Source organism: Tamandua tetradactyla, chromosome 3 (genome assembly GCF_023851605.1).
Source record: "Tamandua tetradactyla isolate mTamTet1 chromosome 3, mTamTet1.pri, whole genome shotgun sequence".
NCBI classification, from domain to species: domain Eukaryota; kingdom Metazoa; phylum Chordata; class Mammalia; order Pilosa; family Myrmecophagidae; genus Tamandua; species Tamandua tetradactyla.
The window spans coordinates 143,697,380-143,712,881 of NC_135329.1; the positions used below are offsets into that span (position 1 = coordinate 143,697,380).

The 15,502-nt window shown below is 35.2% G+C and overlaps 1 protein-coding gene across 3 annotated transcripts in view; it reads left to right on the forward strand.

Annotated features, from left to right (window-relative positions):
- Positions 1 to 15,502, forward strand: part of HAT1 (histone acetyltransferase 1) — a 132,035-nt gene that overhangs the window by 58,221 nt on the left and 58,312 nt on the right. For all 3 annotated transcript variants that reach the window (XM_077154139.1, XM_077154140.1, XM_077154141.1), the window contains 2 exons: positions 2,167 to 2,242; positions 14,821 to 14,941. In XM_077154139.1, coding sequence (XP_077010254.1) covers positions 2,167 to 2,242; positions 14,821 to 14,941 — 197 coding nt within the window. The remainder of the gene's footprint in view (positions 1 to 2,166; positions 2,243 to 14,820; positions 14,942 to 15,502) is intronic.

Here is a 15,502-nt window from a genome sequence, read left to right on the forward strand (position 1 = left end):
GGATTTGCTTTCCTTTTTGTTTAGTTCCTGTTTTCTGTGGACCAGATTGCACACCAAAATAATAAAACCTCACTTATTTTGATGATAATGACATTGGAAGAAGACCAATCTGAATTATAGAAATAGTTTTTGTAGCTAGGCTTATGATGCTTGTCTTTTTTTCTGTCCATATCTCTTTACCCATCAGTATCAAAGTACTATATATCATGAATATTATATCAGAAATAATAGTTTGGAATTAATGTTTTCAAAATTTCTAAGGGGTTTTCAATCATTTTTCAAGGATGGAATAGTTGGAATTTTTAAGTTAATGAGTCTAAGCATAGTGGACTATTTTAATTTTTTCATGAAATATTACAGTTAAAAGATACAGAGTAAACTAGCAAACATCTGTAATCCCATCACTCAGCTCTTTCAGATCATTTTTGCTGTATTTTCCCAGGCATTGTTTTCTTTCAATTTTTATTATGAAAATTTCAAACAGAGAAAGATTGAAAAAACAGGACAATAATTATGTGTATATCCAACACCAACATTCAACGATTGTTAACATTTTGAAATACTTGAGTTTTTTGTACATTTTTGCAGAATTATTTGAAAATAGGTTTTCAGACTCATAACACATTTCTTTCATAGCATATCTAATACATGAACATTCACAAGTATAACCAGAAAACCGTTATCACATCTGAAAAAAAAATACAATGGTAGTCTTTTAATATCATGTACTTTTCTGATTTCCCTCAAAACTCTTTAATAGCTTTTAAAAAAATTATTTAAACTAGTTCCAATTTTTAATGATCAGGTATTACATTTGTTTCATATGTTTCTTTACTCTGATAATCCAGAGCAGTACCTCTTGATGTACAATTTTTCTTTTTCTATGTCTTTTATTTACTTAGAAGAGCAAAATAATAGTATAGAATAATAGGCAAATCTGTATTCTAAATTTGTCTAATTACTTCCTTTTAGTGTTAACTTATTACTCTGTTCTCTGTATGTTCTATAAAGTGGAAGGTATAAAGCTTGATTAGATTTAGTATTAACATTTTTGGTAAGAAAACTTCATAGATGCTACTGTATACTTCATTTTGCTTTGAATCAAGAGGCATATGTTGGACTATCCCACAATGACATGCCAAGTTAGATCACTTGGAAAGGTGATAACTGACAGATCTCTATAGTGGAAAGATGTATTTTCCCTTTTCTAAATGAGTAATCTGCTGTGTGATATCTTGGCAGCTGCAAATGATTTGTAAAACAAGGACAGTATTGAAAATTTTTAGTCTGCAACTTTCTGTTTTAAATCTTCAATTGTTTAGGGATTTTTTTGTAAATATGATTAAGTTTTTTGTTCATGAGATAAATTATATTGGGTGAATGTCCAATATTATTAATACTCATAATGCAACAGGACACCTATTTCCACCTTAGGTAAAAAGAAGTTAAATTTGAGGTTACAGATTGTTTTTTAAGGATAGGAAGAACCAAGCAGTTATAGTAGGTACTGGTGGGTGTATGAATTGTTAACAAAAACTTAAAAGGACATATAAGCGGTATTTGTAAAAAAAAAGATTTCAATATTTTTAACAGCATTTCTACCACCAGAAATTCACCCTATTTATATATACTTGTGAAAGAACAGCAAAATACCATTGCAGCATTTTTTTAATAGCTGCAAAAAAACCTGGGAACAGCATAAATGTTTCTATCAGACAGAAAGAATGAGATGATGATATGGGCTTCATCAAACTCAGGTTATTTTTCTCAAAAATTTTCTTCTGTCATTCTGCTTTTCGTTCCTAGTTGCTGTAGTTTTTCTTACCTTAAAGTATCTTTGTTCTTTGTTTTTCTTTTACTCTTTGTACTGTATGTAAACATATAGAAGAATAGAATAAAAATCAGGTGCTTTTGTCATACCTCGTTTTTAAAATTCTTAGAATCAGCAGGATATAGATTTTGAAGCACTAAAACTGAAATTCTGATTTTCATTGTTCATTAATCTCATGAGAATCAGTGTAAATCACATAATGGAGAAGTGACAAAGTAAGAAAAATGTTGAGTGATCTTAGTTATAGTGAAATTTGTGAAATGGAAATACCTATTACCTTTAATATATTTAATTTTAATATCTTTAATATCTTTTTTATTCTTTTCTTTTAACAGTTCGTTTTCCTGAAGATCTTGAAAATGACATTAGAACTTTCTTTCCTGAATATACCCATCAACTCTTTGGGGATGAGTAAGTAATTTAATAAAATATTTGCCGAATTAGTATGACAAAAACAAATCCATTCTTTTCCTTTAAGATATCATTTTATTTTCTTTGCTGTTGTATTTCATGTAATTTAATTTAAAATATAAATTGGAATGCCATCGTTTGCTTTGAAACACCAATCTAATGTATGAAATATCCATCACTTATTACTTTATTTTTTTTTTCAGCATCTCACGTTTATTTTCTTCTACATTGATTTGTGCCTGGCTTCCAGAGAGGATACCTCCTTTTTTTTAGAATTTTTTTTGTTTATTTTTAAAATTTTTTATTAATTAAAAAAATTACAAGAAAGAAAAGCAAACATCCATAATATAAGCTCATTCTGTTCTCCATATACAATCAGTAATTCACAATATCATCACATAGTTGCATATTCGTCATCATGATCATTTCTTAGAAAATTTGCATCAATTCAGAAAAAGAAATAAAAAGACAATAGAAAAATAAAGCAAAAACAGAAGAAGAAAAAAAGAATTTTTACATACCATACCCCTTACCCCTCCCTTTCATTGATCATGAGCATTTCAGAGTGAATTTATTTTAACATTTGTTCCCCCTATTATTTGTTTTTACTCCATATGTTCTACTCATCTTTTGACAAAGTAGATAAAAGGAGCATCAGACACAAGGTTTTCACAATCACACAGTCACATTGTGAAAGCTATATCATTATTCAATCATCCTCAAGAAATATGGCTACTGGAACACAGCTCTACATTTTCAGGCAGTTCCCTCCAGCCTCTCCATTGTATCTTGAAGAACAAGGTGATATCTACTCAATGCATAAGAATAACCTCCAGGATAACCTCTCGACCCTGTTTGGAATCTCTCAGCCATTGACACTTTGTCTCATTTCACTCTTCCACCTTTTGTTTGAGAAGGTTTTCTCAATCCCTTGGTGCTAAGTCTCAGCTCCTTCTAGGACTTCTGTCCCACATAGCCAGGAAGGTCCACACCCCTGGGAGTAATGTCCCATGTAGACAGGGGGAGGGTGGTGAGATGGCTTGTTGTGTTGGTTGGAGAGAGACCTGCCCATGTTTGGGGGTTGAAAAGGAAGAAGAGAGCCCACTCCACCCTTCTTCGCAGGAAGAAGAAGGGGCTCAAATGGTCAAGGGGCTGCTTCTAAGTGGCCCTGATGCCTGTCGGCCTTAGGGTCACCCTGCCTGTCTCCAGCTGGTCAGGTGGCTTAGCTGTCCCCAGGGAGCATCACTTAGTACTTTAAACGCATTATCTCATTTAATCTTCACAATACTGCTGTATTCCTCTTTAGTATTATTTGTTACCTTGTACATCGATGGAATTGGACCTAAGGACATATGAATGGCTGGAGTTCAGATTCATGCCATCTTATTCCAATGCCCATTATTCATAATTACTGCTTTTCTCTGTCTCTCACTATTTCTAGTACAGTATATGTACCGTAGAGCTAGGAAACTCAAGTTGTTCTGTGACAAATAAGCAGTTAGAAAACTTTAGTTTTAATAACAACTGTAAAGTTATGTCATAGGATACTCAGCATAATCCCTTAATTTCCTATTCCTTTGCTAGTTTATAAGCATAGTTATTTTCTTTTTTTAACCTATTATTTGAAAAAAACTTCAGATTTATAAAGTGTCGAGTGTATTCTTTACCTAGTCACCAGATGTTAACATTTAGCCACAATTACTTTAATCATTTTTTTCTTATATAATTATATTATTATATTGTTGTTGAACCATTTGAGAATATGTTGCAGATAAATCATGATCCTTGCCCCTAAATCATTCAGTGTGTATCTCCTAAAAACAAGGAAAATAACCATATTACAATTATCAACACTTGGGAAATACAGCATTAATACAATGTTGTTTTATAATATACAATCCACATTTCATATTTTGCCAGTTGTCCCAATAGTTTCTTCCAGGTCAATTTTTTCCCCATCTAGGATCTAATCCAGAGTAACATATTACATTTAGTTGTCATATCTCTTCATTATCTTTCAGTCTACAACAATTCCTCAGCTTTTCCTTTTCATGACATTGACATTTTTGTAGAATTCTCAGTTTGGACTTGTCTGTTTCTTGTGATTAAATTCAGATAATGCTTTTATTATGTTAACTTGAATCATTTAGTTTAGAAATGTTCATCAGGTTCTTTGGGGGAGATACTTTGAGACTGAAGTCCTCTGTTTCCCAAAAATGTTTACCCAGCAGTTTTAGCTGATTATTTATAATTTTTACCATTAATGGATTCTTGCCTGTAAGTTTTTTTTAAAAAAGTGATGATTTTCTAGCTATATCATTCCTTCTACATTTACTGAGTAGCATTCTACAATAAGGAAAAGATTCTCTTCCCCCTTTATTTGTTGCTATTAGAATGGACTCAGATTTTTTTTGTCTCTCTGATAATCTATTTTTTTTAACTTTTTAATTGTGAAATATAACATATATACAAAAAAGCAGTAAATTCCCAAGTATGTTTTAACAAGTAGTTATAGAATAGATTTTAAAGTTTGGTGTATGGCTTACAGTTCAGTGATTTTCTGTTTTTTCTTCTAGCTGTTCCAAGACACTGGAGACCATAGGAAATATCAGTGTAATGATTCAGCAGTCATACTCATTTGTTAAATCTTGTCTTCTCTGTTATACTCCTCCTTCCTTTTTCTTTTTTTTTGTGAAAAATGACATAACATATATACAAAAAAGCAGTAAATTTCAAAGTACATCACAACAATTCGTTGTAGAACGAATTTCAGATTTGGGTATGGGTTATAATTCCACAATTTTAGGTTTTTACTTCTAGCTGCTCTGAGGTATTGGAGACTAAAAGAAATGTCAGTATAATGATTCAGCACTCATACTCATTTGTTAAACCCTACCTTCTCTGTGTAACTCCACCATCACCTTTGATTGTTCTCATACTTTTTAGGGGTGTTTGGGTTTTGCCCATTATAAATTTTTCATGTGTGGAAGGGCTGTTGATAATATGGGAAAGGGGGATGGACCTAGTTGGTGTTCTGGAAAGGCTGACCCCTCTGCATTTCAGGATCCATCTGGAGGTTGTAGGTTTCTGGAAAGTTACCCTAGTGCATGGAACTTTTATAGAATCTCATTTAATGCGCTAGGTGTTCTTTAGGATTGGCAGGAATGGTTTTGGTTGGGGTTTGGCAGGTTATGGTAGTAGCAATGTCTAACTGAAGCTTGCCTAAGAGTGACTTCCAGAATAGCCTCTCAACTCTATTTGAAATCTCCCAGCCATTGGTACCTTATTTGTTGTACTTCTTTTCCCCTTTGGTCAGGATGGTATTGTTGATCCCATAGTACCAGGGCCAGGCTCCTTCATCCTTGGGAGTTATCTCTCATGCCACCAGAGAGACTTTGATCCCAAGATGTCATGTAGAGGGAGGACAGTGGTTTCAGTTGCAAAGTTGGGCTTAGAGAGAGCGAGGCCACATCTGAGCAACAAAAGAGGTCTTCCAGAACTAACTCTTTGGCATACCTATAAGTAGGCTAACCTTCTCTGCTACATACATAAGCTTCACAAGAGCAAGCATCAAGATCTAGCGCTTTGCCTATTGATTTGTGTGTCCCTAATGTTTGACACAGTATCCAAAGTTTCCCCAGTGGTAAATGTTAATAGTTCCATAATCTTTCTCCCTTCCCTCAAGGGACTTTGCCAATATTTTTTTATTATCCACTTAATATACTCTGGGATGTATCCAGGCATTACATTAAGGTATACAGAATTTAAGGCTTTCATTCTTTCTCGGGATTCCCTGTGTTTGGATTGTTTAAATGATCTATCCAGACAGGTTGAGTTAGATTATGTGCTATTGAAAATTTAGATTCTGGACAAAATAAACTTTTCTTCCTTTGGTCTCCAAGAGTAGGTGAAATTCTAAAATACAGACAGTGTCTTCCTTACCCTTGTATTCTGAATTACCTTAAATCCTGACCTGATCACCTTCGTTCTTATCTCTAAATACCAGATGTATATAAAACAGCCCTTCAAAATCCAGAAATGACAATTATTGCTCCAGACCAAATGTGACTGCTATAAGAGCTTACCATTTAAACCCCAGTTTTATTATAAGTATTTTCTTTTTTTTTGCATTTTCATCATCATGATCATGTCTTAGAACATTTGCATCATTCAGAAAAAGAAATAAAAACACAACAGAAAAATAAAACAAAAACAGAAAAAGAAAAAAAAATTTTACATACCATACCCCTTACCCCTCCCTTTCATTGATTGCTAGCATTTCATACTGAATTTATTTTAACATTTGTTCCCCCTATTATTTATTTTTATTCCATATGTTCTACTCTGCTGACAAGGTACATAAAAGGAGCATCAGACACAAGGTTTTCACAATCGCACGGTCACATTGTGAAAGCTATATCATTATTCAGTCATCCTCAAGAAACATGGCTATTGGAACACAGCTCTACATTTTCAGGCAGTTCCTTCCAGCCTCTCCATTACATCTTGGATAACAAGGTGATATCTACTTAATGCGAAAGAATAACTTCCAGGATAGCCTCTTGACTCTGTTTGGAATCTCTCAGCCATTGACACTGTCTCATTTCACTCTTCCCCCTTTTGTTCGAGAAGGTTTTCTCAATTCCTTGGTGCTGAGTCTCAGCTCATTCTAGGATTTCTGTCCCACGTTGCCAGGAAGGTCCACACCCCTGGGAGTCATGTCCCACGTAGACGGAGGAGGGTGTGAGTTTGCTTCTTGTGCTGGCTGGAGAGAGAGGCCACATCTGAGCAACAAAAGAGGTTCTCTTGGGGGTGACTCTTAGGCCTAATTTTAAGTAGGCTTGACCTATCCTTTGTGGGGTTAAGTTTCGTGTGAACAAACCCCAAGACTGGGGGTTCAGCCTATAGTTTTGGCTGTCTGCATTGCTTGTGAGAATATCAGTAATTCAACTTGGGGAGGTTGAATTTTCCCCCCTTCTCACCATTTCCCGAAGGGGCCTTTGCAAATACTTTTCCACTCACTGATCAGATCACTCTTGGATTCATTGGAGCATCACTCTGGACAAACCAATAAAATCTCATGTCCTGCCCAAGGTTCCATGTGCTTATGTTGTTCAGCCAACTATCTACATAAGTTAAATTAAGAGATGCACCAGTCAAAATATAGATTTTGTGCCAAATAGACATTTTTTGCTTTAGTCTCACACATAAGTTGAAATTTTAAAATATTAATTACCATCTATTTTCAGCACCCTGCAGTAATGACAGTCCTTTGTTCTTCCTCATGCAAAAACATTTTTAAATTTGTACGTTTAGTCACTATTATTATACACTCTAAGCATTCCTAGATTGTACCATCTCAATCTTTATCGTCTATCTTTCTTTGTGATTTCATTTATGGCCCCAGCCCTCCTCCCTCTATCATTCTCACATTCAGCTTCATTCAGTGTTTTAACATAATTGTATTACAGCTAGGTTGTATTGTGCTGTCCATTTCTGAGTTTTTGTATCCAGTCCTGTTGCATAGTCTGTATCCCTTCAGCTCCAATTACCCAATATCTTACCCTATTTCTATGTCCTGATGGTCTCTGTTACCAACGAAATATTCCAGGTTTATTCACTAATGTCATTCATATCAGTGAGACTATACAGTATTTGTCCTTTTGTTTTTGGCTAATCACACTCAGCATAGTGTCCTTAAGGTCCATCCATGTTGTTACATACTTCATAACTTTATTCTGTCTTACAGCTGCATAATATTCCATCGTATGTATATGCCACAGTTTGTTTAGCCACCTGTTCTTTGATGGACATTTTACCTGTTTACATCTCTTGGTAATTGTAAATAATGCTGCTATAAATATTGGTGTGCAAATGTCCGTTTGTATAAGTATTTTCTAAGTGAGATCATATAATATTTGCTTTTTTGTTTCTGGCTCATTTTGCCTCACCAAATGTCCCATAGATTCATTCCCATCGTTGCACACCTCACATCTTTGTTTCTTTTTGTAGCAGCACAATATTCATTCATATATATATACCATTGTTCACCAGTCTACTTCTCGGTCAGTGCATCTTTCAGCCACCTCTGTGTACTGTGACTAATGTCCATCAACACTCTCAATTTTAGATAATTTCATTGTTCCCAAGAGAAGGAAAGCCAATAAACACACCCTCACCAAATAGAAAATCCAAACCTCCCCTAAGTCTTGTCCCTCCCACTGTTATGTACCCCTGGTACTCTTATAAAATCTATTGTTGTTATTAATATTGATGCTCAAATTATCACTGATTCAGCAAGTAGTTACCCTTTTAAGCTGGCTTCTGAATCTTATTGTTATGTTCTCGTCATTTGGGGGGCGCTTTACTCTCTGGTACAGTAAACATACCAGATTCATTTGTACTTTTCCAACCTAGTTCTGATTTAACCATTTTCCCAAGGAACCCTGTTTTTTTTTTGTGTTTGGAAACTGTGTTTAGACATAGTTGATGTTTAAAATATTTCCCTCCATGGCTTTTTTCCATATGCATCATGTTAATACCATTGATATATTTATTTAAGTTGTGTATATGTATTTTTTAACTTTTTGTTTGGAAATACCTTCAAACTTACAGGGCAGTTACAAAATAATGCAAACCCCATACAAGTAGTCCGACATACCCCTACCACCCCCAGATACCCAGTTCCATCAGTTTTAATAACATTTTGCCTCATTTGCCAAATCATTCTCTCTGTCCATCTGTCTGTCTGTCTAGCTATCAATCCATCTTCTGAACACTTAAGTGGAGATTGTATACATCATATTCCCTAAATAATACTGCCATGTGCATTTCCTAAGAGCAAGGATATTCACTTTAACCATGATATGAAGCTTAGTGTCTATATTCCAGATTTTCATATATCCCAGTAATGACCTTTTGTACCTTTTCTTCTCCTTTACTAGATCCTATTCAGAATTGTGTATTGCATTTAATTGTCACTGTCTCTTTAATTGCTCTTTTTTCATTTTCTTAATTGTGGACATAAACTATCCCATCTTAACCACTCCCAAGCTCAACATTGAATGGAATTATATTCAAATATTTTGAGTTTTACTTTCTATAAGAAATGAAAAATGGAGTTATAAACCAAAAGTGCCGTAGTACTGGCATGTATATTTACCTGTGTCATTTCCCTTATTGAAGATCTTTCTTTCTTTAGGATCTTTCTTTCCTTTCAACCTCTCTTTAGTATTTCTGTAGGAATGGTCTAGTGGTGACAAACAACCTCAGCTTTTGTTTATCTAGGCATGTTTTAAGCTCTCCCTCATTTTTTTTATTTTTTAAATTGTGAGATATAGCATATATGCAGAAATTTCAAAGTATAGTTTAACAAGTAGTTATAGAGCAAATTTCAAAATACGCCGTGGGTTACAGTTCTACAGTTTCAGGCATTTCCCGCTAGTTGTTGAAATACACTAGAGATTAATGAGAAATAGCAATATTGTAACTCAGTTGTCACAGTCATTTATTAAAGCCAGTCTTCTCTGTTACAATTCCTCCCTCTCATTTGATCCTTCTCCCACTCTTCAGGGATATTTGGGCAATAACCGTTCTAACTTTTTCATGTTGAGAGAGGTGTTGATATTATCAACAGAGATATTTTAAAGTAACTAAATATACATGGAATAAAAAAATGTAAAGGGAATTTAATAAGCTACATTTTTACAATTCTGAGGAAGTGACAGTGTCCAAATTAAGACATCAACAAGAGGTTACCTTCGCTCAAGAAAGGCTGATAGGTCAGAAACACCTCTGTCTCCCTCATTTTATTATTTTTTAAAATAAAAAAAAAGCCACCAAACGTAAACATTCTAACTTTTGATCATTCTGTTCTACATATATAATCAGTAATTCACAATATCATCACATAGTTGCATATTCATCATCATGATCATTTCTTGGAACATTTGCATCTATTCAGAAAAAAATAAAAAGAAAGCAAGAAAAAAATTCATACATACCATATCTCCCACCCCTCCCCCTCACTGATCACCAGCATTCACTCTAAATTTATTTTAACATTTGTTTCCCTGCTATTCATCTTTATTCCAAATGTTTTACTTGTCTGTTGATAAGGTAGATAAAAGGAGAATCAAACACAAGGTTTTCACAATCAGACAATCACATTATGAAAGCTATATCATTATACAATTATCTTTAAGAAACATGGCTACTGGAACACAGCTCCACATTTTCAGGCGGTTCCTTCCAGCCTCTCCACTACATCTTGACTAATAAGGTGATATCTACTTAATGCATAAGAATAACATCCAGGATAACCTCTTGACTCTGTTTGGAATCTCTCAGCCATTGACACTTTATTTTGTCCCATTTTACTCTTCCCCCTTTTGGTCAAGAAGGTTTTCTCAATCCCTTGATGCTGAGTTTCAGTTCATTCTAGGGGTTTTCTCAATCACTTGATACTGAGTCTCAGCTCATTCCAAGATTTCTGTCCCACATTGCCAGGAAGGTCCACACCCCTGGGAATCATGTCCCACGAAGACAGGGGGTGGCTGGTGAGTTTGCTTGTTGTGTTGGATGGAGAGAGAGGCCACATCTGAGCAACAAAAGAGGTTCTCTTGGGGGTGACTTTTAGGCCTAATTTTAAGTAGACTTGACTTATCCTCTGTGGGGTTAAGTTTCATATGAACAAACCCCAAGATTGGGGGCTCAGCCTATAACTTTGGTTGTCTGCACTGCTTGTGAGAATATCAAGAATTCAACTTGGGGAAGCTGAATTCTCCCCCTTTCTCACCATTCCCTGAAAGGGACTTAGCAAATACTTTTTTATTCACTGTTCAAATCACTCTGGGATTTATCGGAACATCACTTTGGACAAACCAACAAAATCTCATGTCCTACTCAAGGTTCCATGTGCTTACGGTGTTCAATTAAGCTGTCTACATAAGTTATATTAGGAAATGCAGTAGTCAAAATATAAATTTTGTACCAAATAAACATTTTTGCTTTAGTCTCACACATAAGTTAAAATTTTAAAATATTGATTACCATCTGTTTTCAGCACCCTGCTGTAATGACATTCCTGTGTTCTTCCTCATGCAAAAAAATTTTTTTATTTGTACATTTAGTCACTATCATTATATACTCTAGGCATTCCTAGATTATACCATCTCAATCTTTATTGTCTATTTTTCTTTCTAACTTCATTTGTGCCCCCATCCTTCCTCCCTCCATCATTCTCACATTCAGCTTTATTCAGTGTTTTAACATAATTGTATTATAGTTAGGTAGTATTGTGCTGTCCATTTCTGAGTTTTTACATTCAGTCCTGTTGCACAGTCTGATCCCTTCAGCTCCAATTACCCAATATCTTACCCTATTTCTATCTCCTGATGCTCTCTGTTACCAATGCAATTCTCCAAGTTTATTCACAAATGTCACTTCATATCCGCATCTCCCTCTTTTTTTTTTTTTTAAACATGGGCAAGCACCAGGCATGGCAGGCAAGCATTCTTGCTTGCTGAGCCACTGTGGCCTGCCCCATCTCCCTCACTTTTGAAAGACATTTTTGCCACATACGGAATTCTTGGTTGACAATTTTTTGCTTTCAGCACCTTAATTATGTCCTCCCACTGCCTTCTAGCTTCCATGATTTCTGATAAGAAATCAGCACTTATTGACACTTCTTTGTTTTTTGACATGTTGATTCTTTCCTGGTGCTGTCACAATTCCCTCTCTACCTTTGCGTTTGTCTGTTTGATTATAATATGCCACAGCATGAGTCTATTTAGATTCATCCTTTTGGGGGTTTATTGAGCATCTTGGATGTGTATGTTCATGCCTTCTCTTAAATTTGGGAAGTTTGTGGCTGTTATGTGTCTAAGTATTCTCTGCCTCTTTTCTCGGGTTCTCCTTCTGGGACTCCCACAGTGTGTATATGGGTATCCTTGATGGTGTCCCACAGGTTCCTCGGGTTCTTTACTTTTTTTTCATTCTTTCCTCCTTCTGTTCCTCAGACGGAATGATTTCTATTGTCCTATCTTCATGTTTATTGATTTTTTTCTTCTGCCAGCTTCAATCTGCTGTTACTATGGTCTTCATTTCTGTTTGGTTCCTTTTCATAGATTCCATCTCTATTGATATTCTTTGTGTTCATTTTTGTTTTCCTGATTTCATTCAGCTCTCTGTGCATAGTTTTCCTTAAGCTCCTTGAGCTTATATAGGACCTTTTTAAAAGTCTATGTGTGTTCCAGTTCTGGTCCTCTTCATTGGTGGTTTCTAATGTTCTAATCTTCCCCCTTGTTTTGGATATCAGTTCCTTTTTCTTTGTATGTTTTGTAATCGTTTACTGAAATATGGACATTTTGAGTTTTTAGTGTGTAATTGCAGGAATTTAGGCTCTGAGACATCTATTCTTTACACTTGTATCCAGCTAGTGTTCTGATAGAGGTTTCCTTGAATGCCGAAAGTTAACAAAACAAACAAAACTCCTTTCCCAGCCTTTGCAGAATGACCTCTCTTTCAGGGCTTATCTGTATAGTGAATTTGGAGAAAAATTCCAGGCTAACATGTAGCAACCTCTCCAGTCATGCACCTTGTTTTGGGCATGTGCATGTGACCCTGAGAATTTGTCCATTTAACGGGTTCTGAATACTCTACTCTTCCTTAGGAACAGATTTATCACACTCCTAGGCACTACACTGTATGTCCTACAGCTAGAAATCTCTTGCCCAAGGCAACAGAACAGGAATGCTCTCCACAGCCTTTTTTATAGAAGTGCTCTGTTAGCTGCCTTCTATATACAAGTTCTGGTACAGCTAGTTCCCTAGGCTCCCACAATTCAGTTTGGGCCATACATGCATACATACTCTGCTCCTTCTGGATCTGGGATCAGTAATCATTTCTGGGAGTGGGCCAGCTCTGCGCCAAGCTGGTTAGGGGTTGGAGTGGGGGTAGGGCTGGCTAGTATGTCATGAGCTCCTATCACTTATAAATGGCTTTTTCTTGATTTGGTGTTCGTCCTGTTATTGCAGTCCTGTATCTGTTTTTGGAACTTTGAGAAAGATGTTTCTGCCAGTTCTTGTTGGTTATTCAAAGTTTGTGTATGGGGATGGGGCCCTGATGTGTCTCACTCCACCATTTTGATCAGTGTAGATTTAATCTTTAAAATGACAGATATTTCCATGCAACACATTTCCTGAGAAATTTTCATTATTAAGATATAAGATTAGACATTTTATGTGCTTTTAAATATTTAAATAATTACATTTTATTACGTATTTTTCCAGGCCAAAGTTTGAGTCTTTTGTGTGTAAACATTTTATTTTATTATAAAAATAAGAATGTTTTCTCTTTGGATTTTTATCTTTAAGAGAATATTTATTTTCTTTTCTTCATCTTGCTGCTTTTTAAAATTTCTTCCTATGGGGCAATATCTTAATGGCTAAACTTAATCTTATAAATAATGTTTCTTGATGGCTTTGCAACAATCACCTGTTTTCCATAATGTCAGTTGAAAGTGGTGTGCTTGATACCTCTCTTATAAGGAGGGTAGGTGTCACATAATCATTATAACCCTGTACATCATGACCCAAGTGTGACATTTATCTTGATTCTAGTACCATTGCTGCTCCTTTCTACAACACATAACTTTAGAGTCCTTGGAATGGAGAGTCCTCATTTTATCTTGGTAGTCGAGACAGAAATCTGGAAATAGCTCTGCTTCTTTAAAACACTCTTCTTTCAGAACTTACTTTAAAAAAAATAGCTTTACTGAAGTATAATCCATGTATCACGCAGTTCACTAATTTAAAGTATACAGTTCAATGTTTTTAGTGTATTTAGAGTTGTGCAACCATTACTACTATCACTTTTAGAGCATTCATCACCTCCTCCAAAAACCCGTACTCATTAGGAGTCACTTCCCCTTGCCCTCTGGTCTCGCCAGCCCAAGGCAGCCACTAATCTGTTTTCTGTCTCTGTAGAGTTGCTTATTCTGCATTCACCTTTTAAAAGACTCTAAGGTAAATGGGTAGCAGGGAGCATGGTTGGAAAATGCCAGTTGTTCCAGATCTGCTTTCTGGGTTCACTGAGGGATTTAAGTGTAATTAGGCAGGTGCTGTCACCAGCTCTGGATGTTGGTGGTGAAAACAGGTGGTTAGTTGAAAAGACTGGGCCAAGGCTAGGTGTTAGCTACTTGCCTACTGAGATTCTAGTTTAATACTTACCTTGATTTGAAATGCCTTCAAATAGTAACTGCAGCAATAGCAGTAATAACTGTATAATGGCTAACATTTAGTGAGTAGTTAAATATGCCAGTCAGTGTTTTATACACACACACACACGTATTAACTCACTCATTTAAACCAAACAACTCTGAGGGTAAATACTATTATTTTTTAAATTTTATAGCACGTTTTCATTACAAATATTTGTTTCCTTTTTAAAATAGTGTAATTTAAAATCTTGAAATGCCCATGAATTTAAAATCGTTCCCATGCAGGGCTAATACTTTGTAATTACTTCACAGAAATTTATTTTGGAATCTTGATTACTGCTGTTTTTTTCCTTTTTAGTGAAACTGCTTTTGGTTACAAAGGTCTGAAGATTCTTTTATATTATATTGCTGGTAGCCTGTCAACAATGTTTCGGGTTGAATATGCATCTAAAGTTGATGAAAACTTTGACTGTGTGGAGGTAAGAACAAAAATAAATTTGTTTTCAACTCTTTTCCGATTGAGTTTTAAAATTTAAAGGCATTAAATGAAAAAAGAATCTGTTACATACTAGTTGTAAAATTACATAATCTATGGTTATATAGACATTTGTCTACCTGTCATATCAGTTAACCCTTCTCCATAAAATCCTTTGCTTTTGTTATCAGAGTTGTATTTTTTTTTGTATGCTGTATGGTGGGGTCACATTTCATTCCTTTTCCATGTGAATATCCCGTTATTGCAGCACTATTTGTTGAATTTTTGTTTGTTTATTTATTTTTTTGTTGGTTTCTTTGTTTGGGAAGTGCATGGGCTGGGAATCGAACTCAGGTCTCCTGCATGGCAGGAGAGAATTCTACCATTGAACTACGCTTGGATCCCCTGTAGTGTCTTTTAAATTCACTTTACCAACTTTGTTTTTTATTGTGGACATGGAAATCACTTCTTTCCTTAGAAGCGAAATAAGATGAAAGGATATATCTAAATTTCCAACTTTTACTTCATGTAGTGTCTTCCTATTTAAATTTCTCTTGCTGTACTT